The sequence below is a fragment of the Rhinopithecus bieti genome, unplaced genomic scaffold, assembly GCF_001698545.2.
Source record: "Rhinopithecus bieti isolate Rb0 unplaced genomic scaffold, ASM169854v2 scaffold_40655, whole genome shotgun sequence".
Lineage (NCBI taxonomy): Eukaryota > Metazoa > Chordata > Mammalia > Primates > Cercopithecidae > Rhinopithecus > Rhinopithecus bieti.
In genome coordinates, this window is record NW_016816823.1 from 479,394 (window position 1) to 498,493 (window position 19,100).

At 39.8% G+C, this 19,100-nt stretch overlaps 1 protein-coding gene and 1 pseudogene across 1 annotated transcript in view; one reads left to right on the forward strand and one right to left on the reverse strand.

Annotated features, from left to right (window-relative positions):
- TCEA1 (transcription elongation factor A1) overlaps nt 1-19,100 on the reverse strand; it is a 36,799-nt gene that overhangs the window by 5,227 nt on the left and 12,472 nt on the right. Inside the window, exons 3-6 of the mRNA XM_017855297.1 lie at nt 18,254-18,399; nt 17,097-17,153; nt 14,196-14,350; nt 8,890-9,036 (exon numbers count right to left, since the gene is read on the reverse strand). Coding sequence (XP_017710786.1) covers nt 8,890-9,036; nt 14,196-14,350; nt 17,097-17,153; nt 18,254-18,399 — 505 coding nt within the window. The remainder of the gene's footprint in view (nt 1-8,889; nt 9,037-14,195; nt 14,351-17,096; nt 17,154-18,253; nt 18,400-19,100) is intronic.
- On the forward strand, nt 27-3,059 carry LOC108517402 (ESF1 homolog; annotated as a pseudogene).

The window sequence follows — 19,100 nt, forward strand, 5'->3', positions numbered from 1 at the left end:
TTTTTTTTTTTTTTTAAACAAGAGGGAGAGAACTCCAGATGTGTTTGGTTTCTTCAAGCATTTGTTTAGCAAGATTAAAAGTTAAAAATGGCACCAAACAAGAAATAATCAGTGACCAGCAGTTTGAGCACACAGCAAAGGACCTGAGATTTTAGGAAATGCCAGAAAAGAATCACAAAGTCAAAATTGGCCAGGCGTGATGGCTCACGCCTATAATTCCAGCACTTTGGGAGGCTGAGGCAGGTGGATCACTTGAGGTCAGGAGTTCGAGACCAGCCTGGCCAACATGTTGAAACCCCGTCTCCACTAAAAATACAAAAATTAGCCAGGTGTGGTGGTGGGCACCTGATTACACAGCTACTCGGGAGGCTGAGGCAGGAGAATAACTTGAACCCGTGAGGCAGAGGCTGTAGTGAGCCGAGGTCACACCACTGCACTCCAGCCTAGCAACAGAGCGAGATTCCATTTCAAAAAAAAAAGTTCAAGTTGAACTATGCTATGGATAAGAGGATACCACATTAACCACAGCACTACAGACGACTTGAAACATTTTTATGACCTTTCAGATTCTGATTCCAATCTTTATGATGAAGACAGCAAGCAATGAATCAAAAGAAAATATAGAAGAAAAAACCGCAGACTAGAAAAGCAATAGATTCAAAAAAATCTAGTTGAGAAAAAGAAACCAAGAAAGCTAATCAAAAGGATTCTGAAAATAAAACTGATATAGATAATTCTGAAATAATTTAAAAAATGAAAACCATGTAAATCTAAGATAGCTTCCAACATAAGTCCAAAGAAGGACAGCAAAAAATTTACACAAAAAAGTACAAAAGAGGAAAAAAATATTATTCAACATACTATCGACTCTTCTTTCAAAGAAAAATGGAGGACATTAGACTCAGGCACCTCTGCTGTGAACTCTCCCAAGATCAAGTGTTCTAAGACAAGAAGATAAATGCAACCAGTGGTTCATCAGTGCCACAACAAGCGGCAGTGATGGTTATGAAAACTCAACAGACAGTAAAATGCTTGACAAAGATGCTTTGAAGGAAGATTTAGAAAGTGTTAGTAAAACAGGAAGTGATGAGGAATCTAAAAATGAAATTACAACTGTTGGGAGAGCTTCAGGTGATGATGATAATGGAAGTGGTGATGATGAAGATGAAGAGGAGGATGATGAGAATCGTGAGGATGATGATGAAAGTGACAGCAGCCCTAATCTTGCAAGGGGTAAAGGAAATACAAAAACTAGTTCTGCAAATGAAGATGACACGGCAGATGTGTTTCCAGAAGAATCTAGTTTTGGGCATGCTTGGAGAGAATCAGATAAACCTGCTCCTCATGCTGATGACATTACACATCAATTAGCAGTTTGCAACATGGACTTGGATAGATTAAAGGCAAAAGATTTGCTGGCTCTGTTCAATTGATTTAAACCCAAAGGAGGTGTTATATTTCCTGTAAAAATACATTCTTCAGAGTTTGGAAAGGAGAGGGTGAAGGAAGAGCAAGTTTGAGGACCAGTAGAGCTATTAAGTGTTTCTGAAGATGCCCCAGAAAAGGTCTGGACCTCTAGAGAAAAACTGAGAGATTATTAATTCTCAAATGACTGAAGTACTATTATGCAGTGGTAGACTGTGATTCTCCTGAAACAGCCAGTAAAATTTATGAGGATTGTGGTGGACTGGAATTCGAAAGTAGTTATTCTTTCACAGATCTAAGGTTTATACCAGATGATACTACTTTTGATGATAAGCCCAAGGACACAGACTCAGAGGTGTATTTAACAGCATATAAAGCAAAATATATCACATCTGCTGCAATGGGAACATCAATGGTGGAAATCACTTGGGATGAGACTGATCATGAAAGAATTACAACATTCAATAGGAAGTTTAAAAAGGAAGAGCTTTTGGACATGGATTTTCAAGACTACTTAGCTTCCTCTAGCAAAAATGAAGAGGAGATAGAAGAGGAGCTACAAGGTGATGACCAAGTCAATGCAGAAGAAGATGGGAAAATAAAGAAAAGTCAGAAGGATGATGAAAAACAAATCACTAAATATAGGCAACTCCTGCAGGTTATTCAAGAAAAAAGAAAAGACAAAGAAAATGATATGGAAATGGAAATGAAGTGGGTTCCAGGTCTTAAAGAAAGTGCAAAGAGATGGTCAAGAACAAATTGGAAAGAAAGGATAAACTGATGCCTTAGGAACAATTTTTAGAGAAGAAGAAAGAGAAAAAAAGACAGAAAGAAAAAGAAGACTCTTGTTGAAGAGGCAAGTGAAAATTAACTTCCCTCTGATGTTGATATGAATGAGTGGTACTTTGCTAAAGAAGTTTAATAGGTATAAAGAAACAAGTGGATAAAATCTGCAAAAGACGGCACATCTCCAGAAGAAGAAACTAAAATAGAAAGACAAAAGGCTGAAATGACTTTCTTCATTGGATGAGGAGGAGGAAAGTAAGAAACGTTTCAATTACAAGATTGTGGAGCACCAGAACCTCAGCAAAAAGAAGAAAAAGCAGCTCATGAAAAAAAAGAAATTATTAGAGGATGACTTTGAGGTAAATGTTAGCAATGCATGGTTTCAGGCAATGTACACTTCCCACGTGTTCAATTTGCATCCCTCAGATCCTAATTTCAAGAAAACAAAAGCTATGAAAAAAGTCCTTGAGGAGAAAGCCCAGCAAAGAGAACGGAAAAAACAAGAACTCAGGCAATAAAGAAAAAAGAGGGCTGCGCACGGTGGCTCACGCCTATAATCCCAGCACTTTAGGAGGCCAAGGTGGGTAGATCACCTGAGGTCAGGAGTTTGAGACCAGCCTGGCCAACATGATGAAACCCCGTCTCTACTGAAAATACAAGAAAATTAGTTGGGCATGGTGGTGGGCACCTGTAATCTCAGCTACTCGGGAGGCTGAGGCAGGAGAATCATTTGAATCAGGGAGGCAGAGGTTGCAGTGAAGTCCACTGATCCTGCCTTGTCAATGTTTATTAAATGTATAAAAACCAAAACAGAGCAGTTTCAAGCAAGAAAAAAAAAAGTCAAATAACTAGATGTTATTTCTTTTTGAATTGAAAACAACTCCTAAAATATACAGAAAGAGTAGGAGAAGCATTTATTGGAAACAAAGCTACCTTCAATAATATGAATAAAATCTTATTCTGAACATAGTAAAATTTTTCTTCATAAATAGTTGTTCTTAATTGTGGATGACTGACAAATTTGTATTGTATATTCCTACAGATCAGTCATAATTAAATCAAATTACCTGAACTGTAGGGTTTATAAAATGTTTACATTTTATGAAGTTCAATTCTAACTAGTGGAAAGTTACTCTAGCTTTTGCTTTTTTGGAGGGAGAGCGGGGGCGGGGAGGATGGAGTTTCATTCTTGTCACCCAGGCTGGAGGGCAATGGCATGATCTTGGCTCACTACATCTCCACTTCCTGGGTTCAAGCAATTCTCCTGCCTCAGCCTCCTAAGTAGCTGGGATTACAGGCATGTGCCAACACGCCTGCCTAATTTTTTGTATTTTTAGTAGAGACGGGGGTTTCACCATGTTGGCCAGGCTGGTCTCAAGCTCCTGACCTCAGGTGATCCGCCAGCCTCAGCCTCCCAAAGTGTTGGAATTCCAGACTTGAGCCACCGCGCCCAGCCTACTCCAGCGTTTTAAAAGGCTGTTTACAATTCTATGTGAAAATAGAGCAGTATCTACCCTTAAGTTTGTTTAAAGGTTAGGGATAATTTGAAATATATATATATATAATACATTAACTTCTCTGAGAGCAGGAGGCAGATTTAAATAGCTATTAAAATAATTTATTTTTCGCTGGCTGGGCGCAGTGGCTCACACCTGTAATCCCAGCACTTTGGGAGGCCAGGCGAGGCAGGTGGCATCACGAGTTCATGAGATCGAGACGCATCCTGGGTAACACGGTGAAACCCTGTCTCTACAAAAAAGTAAAAAATTAGGCAGGGGTGTGGTGTGCAGGCACCTATAAGTCCAGCTACCTTGGGAGGCCTGCAGGCAGGAGAATGGTGTGAACCCTGGGAGCGGGAGCTTGCAGCTGAGGCCAAGATCGCGGGCACACACCTCCAACCTGGGTAACAGAGCAAGGACTCTGGGGTTCTCAAAAAATAAAATAATAATAATTTATTTTTTTTAGCGCATAAAGCGATGGAAGTCAAGAACTTTTTATCGATGTTAAGTATAGTTTATGAAATTGATTTGTAATAAAAGAGCCAAATATTTTTTTAATTTTTGTATAGGCATTGATTATTTCATTTCTATTTACATCTCAATAAACTATTATCTGGGGAAAATTTTTTTAAAAAGAGGAAATGCCGGCCGGCGCGGTGGCTCACGCCTGTCAATCCCAGCTCTTTTGGGGGAGCCAAGGCGGGGTGGATGGACGAGCTTCAAGGACGAGTCGACACCATCCTGGCTAACATTGGTGAAACCTGGTCTCTACAAAAAATTGCAGAAAAAATTAGCCAGGTGTTGGCAGGCCGCCTGTAGTCCCAGCTACGTTGGGGGGAGGCTTGAGGCAGGGAATGGTGTGAACCCCGGGAGGCGGGGGCTTGCGAGTGAGCCGAGATCTGGCCACACACTCCAACCTGGGTGACAGAGCAAGACTCCTGGTCAAAAAATAAAATTAAATAAAATAAATAATAATTTTTTTTAGCCATAAAGGGATGGAAGTCAGACTTTTTTATCATTGTTAAGTGATAGCTTATGAAATTAATTTGTAAATAAGGAGCCAAAAAAAAAATTATTTTTATTAATTTTGTATAGCATTGATTTATTTCACTTTGCTACATCCTCAAAAAACTTTAATCTGGGAAAAAATTTTTAAAAGAGGAAAAATGACAGCCGGGCCAGTGCCTCATGCCTGTAATCCCAGCACTTTCGGAGGACTGAGGCAGGTGGACCTCAGGAGATCAAGACCACAGTGAAACCCCATCTCTACTAAAAATACAAAAAATTAGCCGGACGCGGAGGCGGGCGCCTGTAGTCCCAGCTACTCAGGAGGCTGAGGCAGGAGAATGGCGTGACCCCGGGAGGCGGGCTTGCAGTGAGCCGAGATCGCAGCCACTGCACTTCAGCCTGGGTGACAGAGCAAGACTCTGTCTCCAAAAAAAAACAAAAAATAAAAAAAAATAAAAAAAAAATAAAAAAAAAAGGAAAATGCTTACATTATGGTAGCTAAGTTAAAAGAAGAGCATAAAATAGTTTTTACAGTATTTAATTCCAACTATACATAGAAAAAATGCAAAATGTGGTATGAACATACAGTGGAATATTATTCAGCCGTAAAAAGTAGGGAAAGTCTGACATATACCACAACACAGATAAATCTTGCAGATATTATGCTGAGTGAAATAGGCCAGTCACAATAAGACAAACATTCTATGATTCTACTTACATGAAGTACTTGGTATAGTCAAATTCTGAGAGACAGAGAACAGAATGGTGGTTGTTGGGCTGGGGGAGAGGGGAATAGGGAGTTACTGTTTAATGGGTAAAGAGTTTCACTTTTGCAAGAGGAAAAGCGTTCTGGAGACTGGATGTACAGCACTGTGAATGCTCTACTACTGAACAGTACACTTAACTGGTTAAGATGGGAAATTTTAGGTTTTATATGTATATATATTCTACCACAACTACTTTTGTTTAAACTTAAAAAGAGAACTCAGCAAGAAAAAAAGCTAATATGATTTTTTAAAAACTTAACCTATACAAGATTATAAATTTCTGAAGTTCTAAACTGAAGAGAATTACCAGAACCAAAGGTCTCAAAAACAGAAAGGTTATTTCTCTGAATGAAGATGACAAAGCATTATTAAAGTTAAATGTTATTCTTAAGTTTAAGTTGTGGCAAGAACCTAAATACTAACAATGCTGCATTCAGAATAAGGTTTATTGAAATTCCATATGAGATGATAAAATCCCAGTTTATCACTTCAAAGATGAAAGGTTCATGACACCAGTAAACTATTAACATGCCTTCCAACTCAAAGGCCCAAAGGAAGACAAAGCAGCACTATCCTCAGAACAGCTGCGTTCTGCTCACTTAAGGTCTTCAGATGAAAATGGTTTGAAAACTCCTGCTATACTTTACATATACTTAATTCTGATATCCAGGGCCCCAAAAGTGGACATGAGGAATCTTTTGCTCTCTGGGAAAAATTTTAATCTCCTCTTGGGTACACAGTAATCAAGAGTTACACTTAGTTCTTTTACATCTGTTATTTCCATGAGAACTTTGAGAGTTCTCTATCTGAAGAGAACACTTTGTGATTTTAAGAAAATCATACTGGCTTCAACTTTAGGCTGGGTTCTTTCTGCTAAAAGAAACAAACTTGGTATTTATGTTTTTTGTCTTAGCTATTTATAACTTGATTACGTAAGTATATCACTTCTACTTTTTACATTTTAAAGAAGCTTTAACTTTTAAATAACTTTCTATTTATACTTAATACTTTCTAATACGTGGCATTTTTAGGGTACAATTTTTATTGCTAAGATATTTCTACCTGACTAAAAAAAATAGAGCAATTCAAACTCAGAATTTTCTGAGACCACGTTTATCAGTGCTGATGCATTTTAGTAACAATCAGTAGTAAAACTGCTACAAAATGAAACATGGAAATACACAACTGTGACTTAATGAGACTTCAAACAGGTAAAGGACTTCGGACTGGTTAAATGAAGTATATCTGAAAATGGAGACTACATGTCTATACATAGTAGAAAAGAGGCAGAAGCTCATATAACATTCTACCATATGTGTTTAGAAAAAGGAAAACAAAGGCCGGGCGCGGTGGCTCAAGCCTCTAATCCCAGCACTTTGGGAGGCCGAGGCGGGCGGACCACAAGGTCAGGAGATCGAGACCATCCTGGCTAACATGGTGAAACCCCGTCTCTACTAAAAATACAAAAAAATTAGCCGGGCGTTGTGGTGGGCGCCTGTAGTCCCAGCTACTCGGGAGGCTGAGACAGGAGAATGGCGCGAACCCAGGAGGTGGAGTTTGCAGTGAGCAGAGATGGCCCCACTGCACTCCAGCCTGGGCAATAGAGGGAGACTTCGTCTCAAAAAAAAGAAAAAGGAAAACAAAAATATTTGCATGTATACACATAAAATACCTAGAAAGTTTCACAACGAACTAGTAACCTTGCTTTACTTCCAAGGAGGGAGAACAAGGTGGCCACAAGTTTCACAACAAACTAGTAACCTTGCTTTACTTCCAGGGAGGGAGAACAAGGTGGCCACAGGCAAAAGTGGGAAGGGAATCTTCTACTCATAACCTTTTGTACCTTTTGCATTTTAACCACAAAATAACTACCAACAAAATTTGTTTTAAGGCCCATTTAGAGTTTAGTGATGTTATTTTTAAAGTGCTTAATGTTCTATCAGTGAAAAAAATCAATTCCCCAAATCTACTGTCTGAAACAGTAGATTTTCTAAATATTATCTCCCTTAAGGAGACAATCTTGAGCTTACAGCAGATGATATAGCACAAAAACCTATTTGGCAAATGAAATTAAGACAGTGATAAAAACAATTTTCTCATATGCACATGCAACCAAAATAACTATAGCATAGTTTTCAGCTGTTGAAGAATGAAAAGGCTAGTCATATCAGACATAAATGTAAGTTATCAATATTACAAAAAAGGAACAAATTATCCAGAAGCCAGTTAAGTCTAAAGTACCCATAAGCCATGTGGAGGAGAGTGAAGAACTTTCCTTATATAGTCCTGCAAAATAAAAAGGATTATGGCCAATTTACCTAGTAACTAATATAACTGCTTATGAACTTTTAAAAAAGAACATGGTCATTTTATTAATTCTTATAATTTATAAATTTTATTTGACACAGCTTTCACAGTAGCTATTTCCATGACAGTACAGATATATCAAGTTGGTTTTAGTTAACTAGAATCAGTATTAAGAAAGCATTCTGGCCAGGCACAGAGGCTCAAGCCTGTATTCCCAGTACTTTGGAAGGCCAAGGTGAGAGGATCACTTGAGTCTGGAAATTTGGGATCAGCCTGGCCCACACAGCAAGACCCCATCTCCAAAATAATAATAATAATGTTTTTAAAAGAAATCACTCTTATACTTAAGAAAGAAATCTTATCTCCTCTTGAACTAGTCCCCAGTTACCCTTTCCATGGTTTTGCTTTCCACGGTTTCAGTTATCCGTGGTCTGAAAATATTAAATGAAAAATTCCAGAAATAAATAACTCATCAGTTTTAAACTGCATGTTGTTCTGAGTAGCATGAAGAGAGCCTGTACCATCCTACTCTGTCTCACTTGGACTATGGATCATCCTTTTGTCCAGTGTATGTCACTATAATGCTACCTACCCATTAGCCATCCACATCATCAGGGCTCGATGAGGCAGGACCACCTGAAGCAGATGAGCCTTCTTCCGATGGATCATCAGAAGGTGAATAGCAGCCTAACACTTAAGTCACAATGCCTACATCATTCACTTTGCCTCATCTCATCAAATGAACAGGGGTGAGTACAGTGCAAGACACTGTGAGAGACAGAAAGACTACACTCATACTACTTTCATAACAGTATCTTGTTATAATTATTCAATTTGATTAATAGTTATTATCGTTAATCTCTTCCTAGGCTTAATTTATAAATAAAACCTATCAGTACATATGTATAGGAAAAAACATGGTATACATAGGGTTAGGTACTATCTGTGGTTTCAGGCATCCACCTGGGGTCTTAGAACATATCCCTCCATGGATAAGTGAGGGACTACCATACTGGCAATTATCTTGGCTATTTATTTTAAAACAGGAGCTGCAAGCATTTTTATATAAAAATAAGAATCTATAAACAATCACAAACCTGTGTGTAAGTGCAATTCTTCTTTTTACATTTGCCACATGTGAACAAGTCAGTCTGGGTCCCACCAGTCTTGGCCATCTGATGCTCTCTGATGGCTTCTTTGGTCAAGTTTTTCCGCATCTCTTTCAGCTCATCACTAGCCATTTCCTATTAGGTAGGGGGTAATACCACTCAGTTATAGACACCTTCTATATATATCCTGAATGATATTTTGATCAATTAGCCTAATCATAATAATAAACCACCTATCAACCTTTAAAGTTTTAAAAGAATTAAATCAACATTTTCCTTCCAGGGCTTGTAAAAGTTAAATTCCTTTTAAAATTTCTTCAAATACTTAAAAGTTTACATGTGAAAATCGGACTTAAGTACTGTTTAAAGGCTACTGAAACCACCTTTGCAAAGATTATGATAGAGAAATCGAACATGACTGACTCCATCTGGCTTCTAGTGTCACAGGCTGGCTGTCTTCCCTCTTTCCTGGGCACAGGCCAAGCTAACCATGGGAGGAATTTATAGTTTAACTTTGATGCAAAGATGGTAACAGTCCTTCCCTTAAACCAATGCCTCCTCGTTCAGAGCCTGAGATCACCTTTGCAAGACTAATGAAAGGCCAGAGGATTAGGATTATGGGAGGAGCCTGAACTCTGCTAAAATGTAGACATAGTTTCTATAATCCCTCACTGCTTAGGAGTCATGTGGCCAGAGGGCACAAAGTGTGTGACTTCCCTGATTGCTCCTACAGGTAATATTATCATTGTAGAACCTGAGATTGGTTTTTTGAGATGTTTTTCAGACTGAGCCCTCCAGAACTCAGGCCCCTCACCCAGAGGTACAGAAGGACCAGTTCCCACATCCCAGTGATTACATCCCCAACCAATCAGCAGCACTCATTCCCTAGTCATTCCCTAGTCTCCACCAAACTATCCTTATAAAACCCTAACCTCCCAGTCTTCAGGGAGACTAATTTAAGTAATTACTTCGTCTCCTGCATGGCCAGTCTTGTGTTAATAAAACTCTTTCTTAACCGCAATAGCGCAGTCTCAGTGACATGGTTTTGTGTGTGCAGTGGGCAGGAAGAAGCTGTTGTGATTATACTATGAATAATGTAAACCTACAACGAGTACCTCTAGTAACCAGATTATAGTCTCTAATACCATTGCCTATACCCCATACCCAAAAGAAGTCAGGGATCTCTGGAGCAATGTCTGATTCCAGTTTTGAGGCAAGAAATGTACAGAATATGCCAGGGTCATCTTCTTGTGTCAGTTTTTACTAGCTACAGTCATACTTTGCTTTATCTTGCTCTGCGCTATTGTCCTTCATTTTATTGCACTTTGCAGTTACTGCATTTTTTACATATTGAAGGTCTGCAGCAATGCTGTGTTGAGCAAGTCTATTGGCACTATTTTTCCAAAAGCATGTGCTCACTCCATGTCTCTGTGTAACATTTTGGTAATCCTCACAATATTCCAAGCATTTTCACTATTATTATATCTGTTAGGTGATCTGTGATCAGTAATTTCTCATGTTACTATCATTGTTTTGGGGGCACCACTAACTTTGACCACATAGACAGTAAACTCGACAAATGTTGTGTGTGTTCTGACTGCTCCACTCTTTCCCCGTCTCTCTTCCTCTCCTTGGGCCTCCCTACTCCCTGAGACACAACAATATTGAAATTAGACCAATTAATAACCCTACAATGGCCTCTAAGTATTCAAGGACAAGGAAGAGTCAACATGTCTCTCGCTTTAAATCAAAACCTAGAAATAAGACTACGTTTAGTGAGGAAGGCATGTGGAAAGCTGGAATAAGCCAAAAGCTAGGCCTCTTACACCAGTTAGCCAAGTTGTGAATGCAAAGGAAAATTTCTTGGAGGAAATTAAAAATGCTACTCCAGTGAACACATGGATAATGATCAAAATAGCCTTATTGCTGATATGAAAACATTTTAGTGGCCTAGACAGAAGACCAAACCAGCCACAACATTCCCTTAAGCCAAAGCCTAATCCAGAACAAGGCCTTAACTCTTTAATGCTGAGAGAGAGGAGGAAGCTGCAGAAGAAAAGTCAAGAGGCTACCAGAAGCTGGTTCATGAGGTTTAAGGCAAGAAGCCATCTCCATAACACAGTACAAAATGCAAAGTGAAGCAGCAAGTGCTGATGGAGAAGCTGTGGCAAGTTATCCAAAAGATCTAGCTAAGATCATTGATGAAGGTAGCTATTCTAAACAACAGATCGTCAATGTTGATGAATATTGGAAGAGGGTGACATCTAGGACTTTCACAGCTAAAGAGAAGTCAATGCCTGGCTTCAGTGCCTCAAAGGACTTTGAATGACTCTCTTGTTAGTGGCTAAGGCATCTGGTGACTTCAAGCTGAAGCCAATGCTCATTTACCATTTTAAAAATCTTAGGGCCCTTAAGAATTATGCTACATCTACTCTGTGTTCTATAAATGAAACTACAAAGCCTGGATTACAGCACATGTATTTACAGCATGATTTACTGAATATTCTAACCCCCCTATTGAGACTTACTGCTCAGAAAAAAGATTTCTTTCAAAATATTCCTACTCATTGACAATGCACATAGTCATCAATATACATAGTCATCCAACAGATCTGATGGAGACATCCAAGGAGATTAATGTTATTTTCATGCCTGCTAACAACAACATTCATTCTGCAGTTCATGGATCAGGAGTAATTCTGACTTACTTTTTTTTTTTTGAGACAGGGTTTCACTCTGTCACCCACGCTGGAATGCAGTGGCGCAAACTCAGCTTACTGAAACCTCCACCTCTCAGCCTCAAGTGATCCTCCCAACTCAGCCTCCTGAAGTACCTGGGATTACAGGAATGCGCCACACCATGCCCAGCTAATTTTTTTGATTTTTTTTTTTTTTTTTTTTTTTTTTGGTAGAGATGGGAATTTGCTCTGTTACCCAGGCTGGTCTCCACCTCCTGGGCTCAAGTGATCTGCCCATCTCGGCTTCCCAAACTGCTCAGATTACAGGTGTGAGCCACCATGCCCAACTGACTTTCAAGTTTTATTATTTCAGAAATACTTTTTGTAAGGCTGCAGCTCCTACAAAAAGTAATTCCTCAGATAGATCTGAATAAAGTAAATTGAAAATCTTTTGGAAAGGATTAACCATCCTAGATGCCATTAGGAACATTAGTGATTCACTGAGAAGAGGTCAATATATTAACATTTAGAGGAGTTTGAAAAAAGTTGACTGCAATCATCATGGATGACTTTGAGGGGTTTGACTTCACTGAAGAAAGTAAACGCAGAGGGGCCAGGTGCGGTGGCTCATGCTTGTAATCCCAGAACTTTAGAAGGCTGAGGTGGGTGGATGACCTGAGGTCAGGAGTTTGAGACCAGCCTGGCCAACATGGTGAAACCCTGTCTCTACTAAAAATACAAAAATTAGCTCAGCATGGTGGCGGGCGCCTGTAATCCCAGTTACTCAGGAGACTAAGGAAGGAGAATCGCTTGAACCCAGGAGGCAGAGGTTGCAGTGAGCAGAGATCACACCACTGCACTCCAGCCTGGGCGACAACAGCAAAACTCCATCCCCCACCACCAAAAAAAAAAAAAAGTAACCACAGATGTAGTGGAGAAAGCATGGGAAGGAAAATTAGAAGTGGAGCTTCAAGATGTGACTGAGTTGCTTCAATCTCATAATAAAAGCTGAACAGATGAGATGCTTCTTGTGGATGAGCAAAAAGTGATTTCTTGAGATGGAACCTATTCCTGGTGAAGATGCTGTGAACATTGTTGAAATGACAGCAAAGGATTTAGAATAGTACATCAACTTAGTTGATAAGGCGGCAGCAGCATGTGACAGCACTGACTCCAATTTTGAAAGAACATCTACTATGCATAAATGTTATTAAACAGCATCACAAGCTACCAAGAAATATTTTATGAATATTTGCTCCATCAATGCAGCAAACCTCACTGTTGTCTTATTTTACAAAATTACCACAGTCACCTCAACCTTCAATAACCACTACCCTAATCAGTCAGCAGCCGTCAACATCCAGGCAATTCCCTTTTCCAGCAAAATAGTACAACTTGCTGAAGACTCAGATGATCATGAGCAATTTTTAGCCAGGTGTACATTGTTTAGCAAGGTATAAGGTATACACTGTTTTCTTAGGTGTAATGCTACTGCACATTTAATAGATTATAAGCATAACTTTTATATGTACTAGAAAGTCAAACAATTGGTGTGACTCTTGTGTCACTTTATTGCAATATTCATTTTATTGCAGCATTCCAATCCAAACTTGCAACATATCTGAGGTATGTTTGTGTACAGAAGAAAAATTCACTCTCTTGAATGTTTACTAAAACAGTGAAATTGTAGATACAATATAGCTAATATCTATGAACAACCATGTCTATAAATAGCAAGCTACAAATTTCATTTTTTCTATAATTCCCTATTAAAATTTAAGAAATAATCAATAGGATGGGCACGGTGGCTCAAGCCTGCAATCCTAGCACTCTGGGAGGCTGAAGCAGGAGAATTGCTTGAACCTGGGAGGCGGAGGTTGCAGTAGCTGTTGCACCCCAGCCCAGGCAATAAGGGCAAAATTCCATCTCAAATTAAAAAAAAAGAAATAATCAATATGATGTAACCAATTTTACAGTGTTTAACCATGAAAAAAGGTTAGCACTTACAAAGTTTACTTGCAATTAGAGATTCAACTCTCTGGTTCTACATGAATTCATAAAAAGTAAAACAATTGGCAGCCAGCCATGGTGGCTCACGCCTGTAATCCTAGCACTTTGGGAGGCTGAGGCGGGCAGATCACCTGGAGGTTGGGAGTTCGGGACCAGCCTGACCAACATGAAGAACCCCGTCTCTACGAAAAATTAAAAAATTAGCTGGGCGTGGTGGTGCATGCCTGTAATCCTATCCACTCGGGAGGCTGAGGCAGGAGAATCGCTTGAACCCAGGAGGCAGGGGCTGCGGCGAGCCAAGATCGTGCCATTGCACTCCAGCCTGGGCAAGAAGAGCGAAACTCAGTCTCAAAGAAACAAAAAGTAAAACACATTTGTTTTTAGACAATAATTTAATGTAATCACATTAAAAGCATGGAAACAGCTGGAGAAGGAGCAAAGTACTGACAAAAGATATAATCACCTTAAGTATTTGTCTAGTATATATCAGAATAACAGAAATGTATTACATATGCAATATTTATATAGTAGTCTATGATGATAATAGGCTTTACACTTCACAACAGAGAATCACATCATAGAAACCTCAGATTCATGCATACTCACCTCTGCTGTCATTCTAGCAAATAAGTCAGGAGGAATATTCCCACAGAGGACATTTTTCCTTAAATTTGGATTTTTTGCATCTTTAAGATTTGATATCCTACTTCGTACTCTATTTTTGTATTTCATGTCTGTGTTCCTTATTTCTTGATATATAGGTACCAGGCCGTTAAGGAAAAAAGGTAAAATTATAAAAACAAAATCATTTATTTTTCCTATTCTACCAAAATAAGAATTCCTGAGGCCAGGCACGGTGGCTCATGCCTCTAATCCCAGCACTTTGGGAGGCCAAGGCTGGTGGATCACGAGGTCAGGAGATCAAGACCATCCTGGCTAACATGAAACCCCGTCTCTACTAAAAATACAAAAAAATTAGCTGGGCATAGTGGCAGGTGCCTGCAGTCCCAGCTACTCGGGAGGCTGAGGCAGGACAATCACTTGACCGGGAGGCAGAGGCTGCAGTAAGCTGAGATCAAGTCACTACATGCCAGCCTGGGCGACAGAGCAACACTCCATCTTTAAAAAAAAAAAAACCCTGAAATTTCTAAGTAATTCATAACAACTGTTTCCAGTTTAGAATATGTTTTTTTTTTTTTTTTTCTTGAGACGGAGTCTCGCTCTGTCCCCCTGGCTGGAGTGCAGTGGTGCGATCTGGGCTCACTGCAATCTCCGCCTCCCAGAATCATGCCATTCTCCTGCCTCAGCCTCCTGAGTAGCTGGGACTACAGGCGCCCGCCACCGCATCCGGCTAATTTTTTTGTATTTTTAGTAGAGACGGGGGTTCACCGTGTTAGCCAGGATGGTCTCGATCTCCTGACCTTGTGATTCGCCCTCCTTGGCCTCCCAAAGTGCTGGGATTACAAGCGTGAGCCACCACGCCCGGCCTAGAATATGTTAAAAACAAGGTACTATATCTAATTCCTTGAACGGTAATTGGCAAATAATAGTGATATTACTTTTACACTGTAAACTAGTTGTTTGCTTGTTTGTTTTGAAGGCGGGTAGAAAGTCTCACTCTGTCACCCAGGCTGGACCTCAGCTCACTGCAACCTCCATCTCCCGGGTTCAAGCAATTCTCCTACCTCAGCCTCCCGAGTAGCTGTGATTACAGGCGCCTGCCACCACACCCAGCTCATTTTTGTATTTTTAGTAGAGACAGGGTTTCACCATGTTGGCCAGGCTGGTCTCAAACTCCTGATCTCAGGTGATCCAACCATCTTGGCCTCTCAAAGTGCTGGGATTATTGGCGTGAGCCACCGCGCCCAGCCTAGTCATCTTTTATTTCCTAAATGTTTAGTGCCAACAGTATGCAAGTCAACAGGGTTTCAAAAAGTAACTCAAGTACTCAACATGAGAAAGCATATGTTTGAAAAGAAGCTTGAACTTATTCAAGCTTTACTTGCCCAAATCTGAATTCTACTAAGGATCCTAAAAGTCTCTGGTTACACAGTTCCCATAGGGTCTCTGAGAAGAGACCATTCATTCAACATGGCCATGAGGGTTCATCTCCTCCCCCAGCTCAAGCAGGAGCTACCTCAGTAGGCTCTTCTCCCCAGAAGAGGTCACTGCCAAAGCTGAACCCTGGAACAGCTCCCTTCCTAATATGGCCATTTCCTCAACTAGGACAATCCCATGTTACACAGCTGCCTAGATGCTCCCTGCCCCTACCCACACACAGTACCCCTTTCCTGGAGCCCTTTCCCGGTGCTCAGCATGAACACGTTTCCTCTGGGATAACGAGCTCAGATGACTGTGTGTGCTCTGAGGTCCCCCTAACTGAGAAGTTTTCAATTTACGTGTGTATGCTTTCCATGCCCCTTCGCACAACTTAAATTCAGACACTACATTCTCAATTTACAAGGCAGAAAATTTTCAAAGCCATCAATACTGTACTTTGCTTTTGAATAACAGGAAAAACAAGACAAATAAAATGATATAGATGTCCCTCTCCTTTCCAAGAACACAATACAATCAAGACAGAAAGTGAAGAATAAGACTTTGAATTCTATACCAGCAGGAAAAATTAAGCTAGCAGATTTCTTAAAACAATTATGACCCCTTGAAGTAATGTGACACCGAGTGACTTGTCTGGCTGGTAGCAGAATAGATGTCACTCCTTGGCAGTAGTTTTGAAAGCCAGTATGCAATTTATCCCTTTTACCTTCTGCCACATCACCAGCTCACAATGGCCACTCCACTGGCCTGGTCCTAGAGGACAATGACCCAAAGCCCAGAGTCCTCAGCTAGCCTGTGCTGAACATACAGGACAAATAAATTCCTATTTGTCCAGTTTAATCTGTGAAAGAAACCTTCGTGGTGTTAAGCCACTGAAATTTCAAGGTTGTTACCACAATATAACACAGCCTATCCTGCCAAGTACATGAAGTCAATCTTGGATACTAGTGTTTTGCTAGGAAAGCGAAATTCCTTAGGTTTTTGAATTGCCAATGAGTTACACTCATGTTCTCGTGTATTTTGTAATCTCTTCTAATTATGTTATCGGTTTGCCTTTCTCGTTCTCAATCACATTTTCACTCTCCTGCTATCTGAATCAATTTTACCAGGGATTTATATATTTCAGTTTCCAAAGAGCCAGGTCCTTTCAAACTTCGCTGTTTCTAGTTCATTCAGCTTCATCATGAAGGAAAAAGTCTAGCGTGGTGGTCAAGATCATGGGCTTGGAGCCAAATTCCCTACACTGGAATCCCAGCCTTGTCAGTGTCAGGCTGTGTGATCTAGAACAATGACCAATCCTCTTCTGTTTCTGTTTTCTCTCTGTAAAACAGGATGAGAGCACCTAACGCATTGAAAGAACTACTGCAGGTAAAACCATGCCTGGCACTTGTGTATGTTCAATAAATATTACTTGTTAAAAAAAATTATGAATATACACACAAAGGATATCTTCTTCAATTTGAGATCCTAATTCTTCCTCATCAGCTCCAATTGCAATGTAGTCATCTAAAAACAGGCATAAAGAATTGTCAAGTTATTGTAACAGATTAAAAGAAAATTCTAATACCAGGTAATTAAACTGCATTTCTATTTCTTAAACCCCATTTGCCTGACATAAAGAAGTCGTTCGGTTTAGTTGGTTAGAATCTGGTCACTTCACTGCCGACTAGACTCCTTTTCTGGACTTCACCTGATACCCACAGTGCTCCTGCACTGACGACTCCTGATCCCTCAGGCATAGGAAGTAACTGATCTAGGAGGCAATTCATCTTTCATAACTCCATAAATTCTGGCTGCTCCAGCAGAGAGTAAAGAAAGTTACAGAAAGAACTGTCTTCTCTCCTGTGACTCAGGCTTCAATGCAAAGAAACCATTCATTTAATCTGCCAATCACATATACAGACACACTCAGAAGACTCCTATACGAATATTCAAAAGAAAGAAATAAACTAGGAAGAGAAAAAAAAAATATATATATATATATACATATAAAGAGACAGTAAGGAAATCAAAGTAGAAAGGGCAGAGTAAGGAGAAATACAGGTCAAAGTAGCCATGGTGCAAAATGAGAGAAAAGAAAAAGGATGAATTCGTATAAAATGATAAATATTCCTGTATATAAAACTTTAAAGCCAAAATGTTACATGTTAATACTGGATACTTTCAAATTAAATTAAGCTCCCATACATAAATCAAGACTCATCCCTCTCTTAAGTAGAAAATGGAAAACGCTCATACTGTATGTCATACTATTTAACAATTCAGTATTGTTAACTCTCAATATAAGATCAGCATACATAGTTTGCAGATTAAATTGTGAGGAAACAAAAGATTTGTGAGAAAAAAGTATATACATTACTATGAATTCAGGGAAAACATCCATGTATTAGAGGGAATCTATTTCTTACAATTACGTAGTAATAAGCAATATTCCTCCTCCTCTCCCCCTCAACAGACCCCTATCAGCAACAACTTCTCTCCGAGCTAAGCAGCAGTGGGAGGGCTATCCACAGGGTGACACTCATCAAACAGCAATATGGAGTTGGAGATGGCAGTAGGTGGTGGTGGTGACCAAAGGGCTAAGAAATAACATGCGCTGGACTTACCCCCTGTTCGAAGAGCTGCCGCAAGCATCTCCCTACACTTCAACCGCACAGAATCAGAAGTGCTTGGTGCCCGAGGAAAGGATGAAACGTAAGTATCTCGAGCATGTGTCTCATCCTTTCTGTTGCTTACATTGCCACTGGAAGTACTGAAATACGCACACACAAACACCCCAAAAAGAAATCAAGAACAATCCTCTCAAAGTAACAATATTACTATCATGCTGTAAAAACAAAATTTGGGGCCTAAATAAATGACACAGTATCTCAGTGACCTTTATATGAGGGGAAAAAAATTGCCTGCATACACATTAAAAGAAGTTAAAAGTTTACAATTTAGTAAAGAGACAAGTATTGTGCCTTTTTTTAAAACTAAACATTTTATCTTTGATTCTCATTTTAAATATTAAGCAATATTTTTAATAGAGAAAATACCCATTATAGCTCAGTAAAACAAATGAAAAGCAATGATCTTGGTATAAGGAGAGGGATGAAGGGATGGGACCAGAGAATGACAGCTTTCTTTTTTTTTTTTTTTTTTTTTTTTTTTTTTTTTTAAAAAAGAGTCTCGCTCTGTCGCCCAAGCTGGAGTGCAGTGGCGCGATCTCAGCTCACTGCAAGCTCCACCTCCCAGGTTCACGCCATTCTTCTGCCTCAGCCTCCCGAGTAGCTGGGACTACAGGCGCCCGCCACCACGCCTGGCTAATTTTTTGTATTTTAGTAGAGAGGGGTTTCACCATGTTGGTCAGGCTGGTCTCGATCTCCTCATCTCGTGATCCACCCACCTCAGGCTCCCAAAGTGGTGGGATTTCAGGGGTGAGTCCCGGGGCCCGGCTTTTTTTTTTTTTTT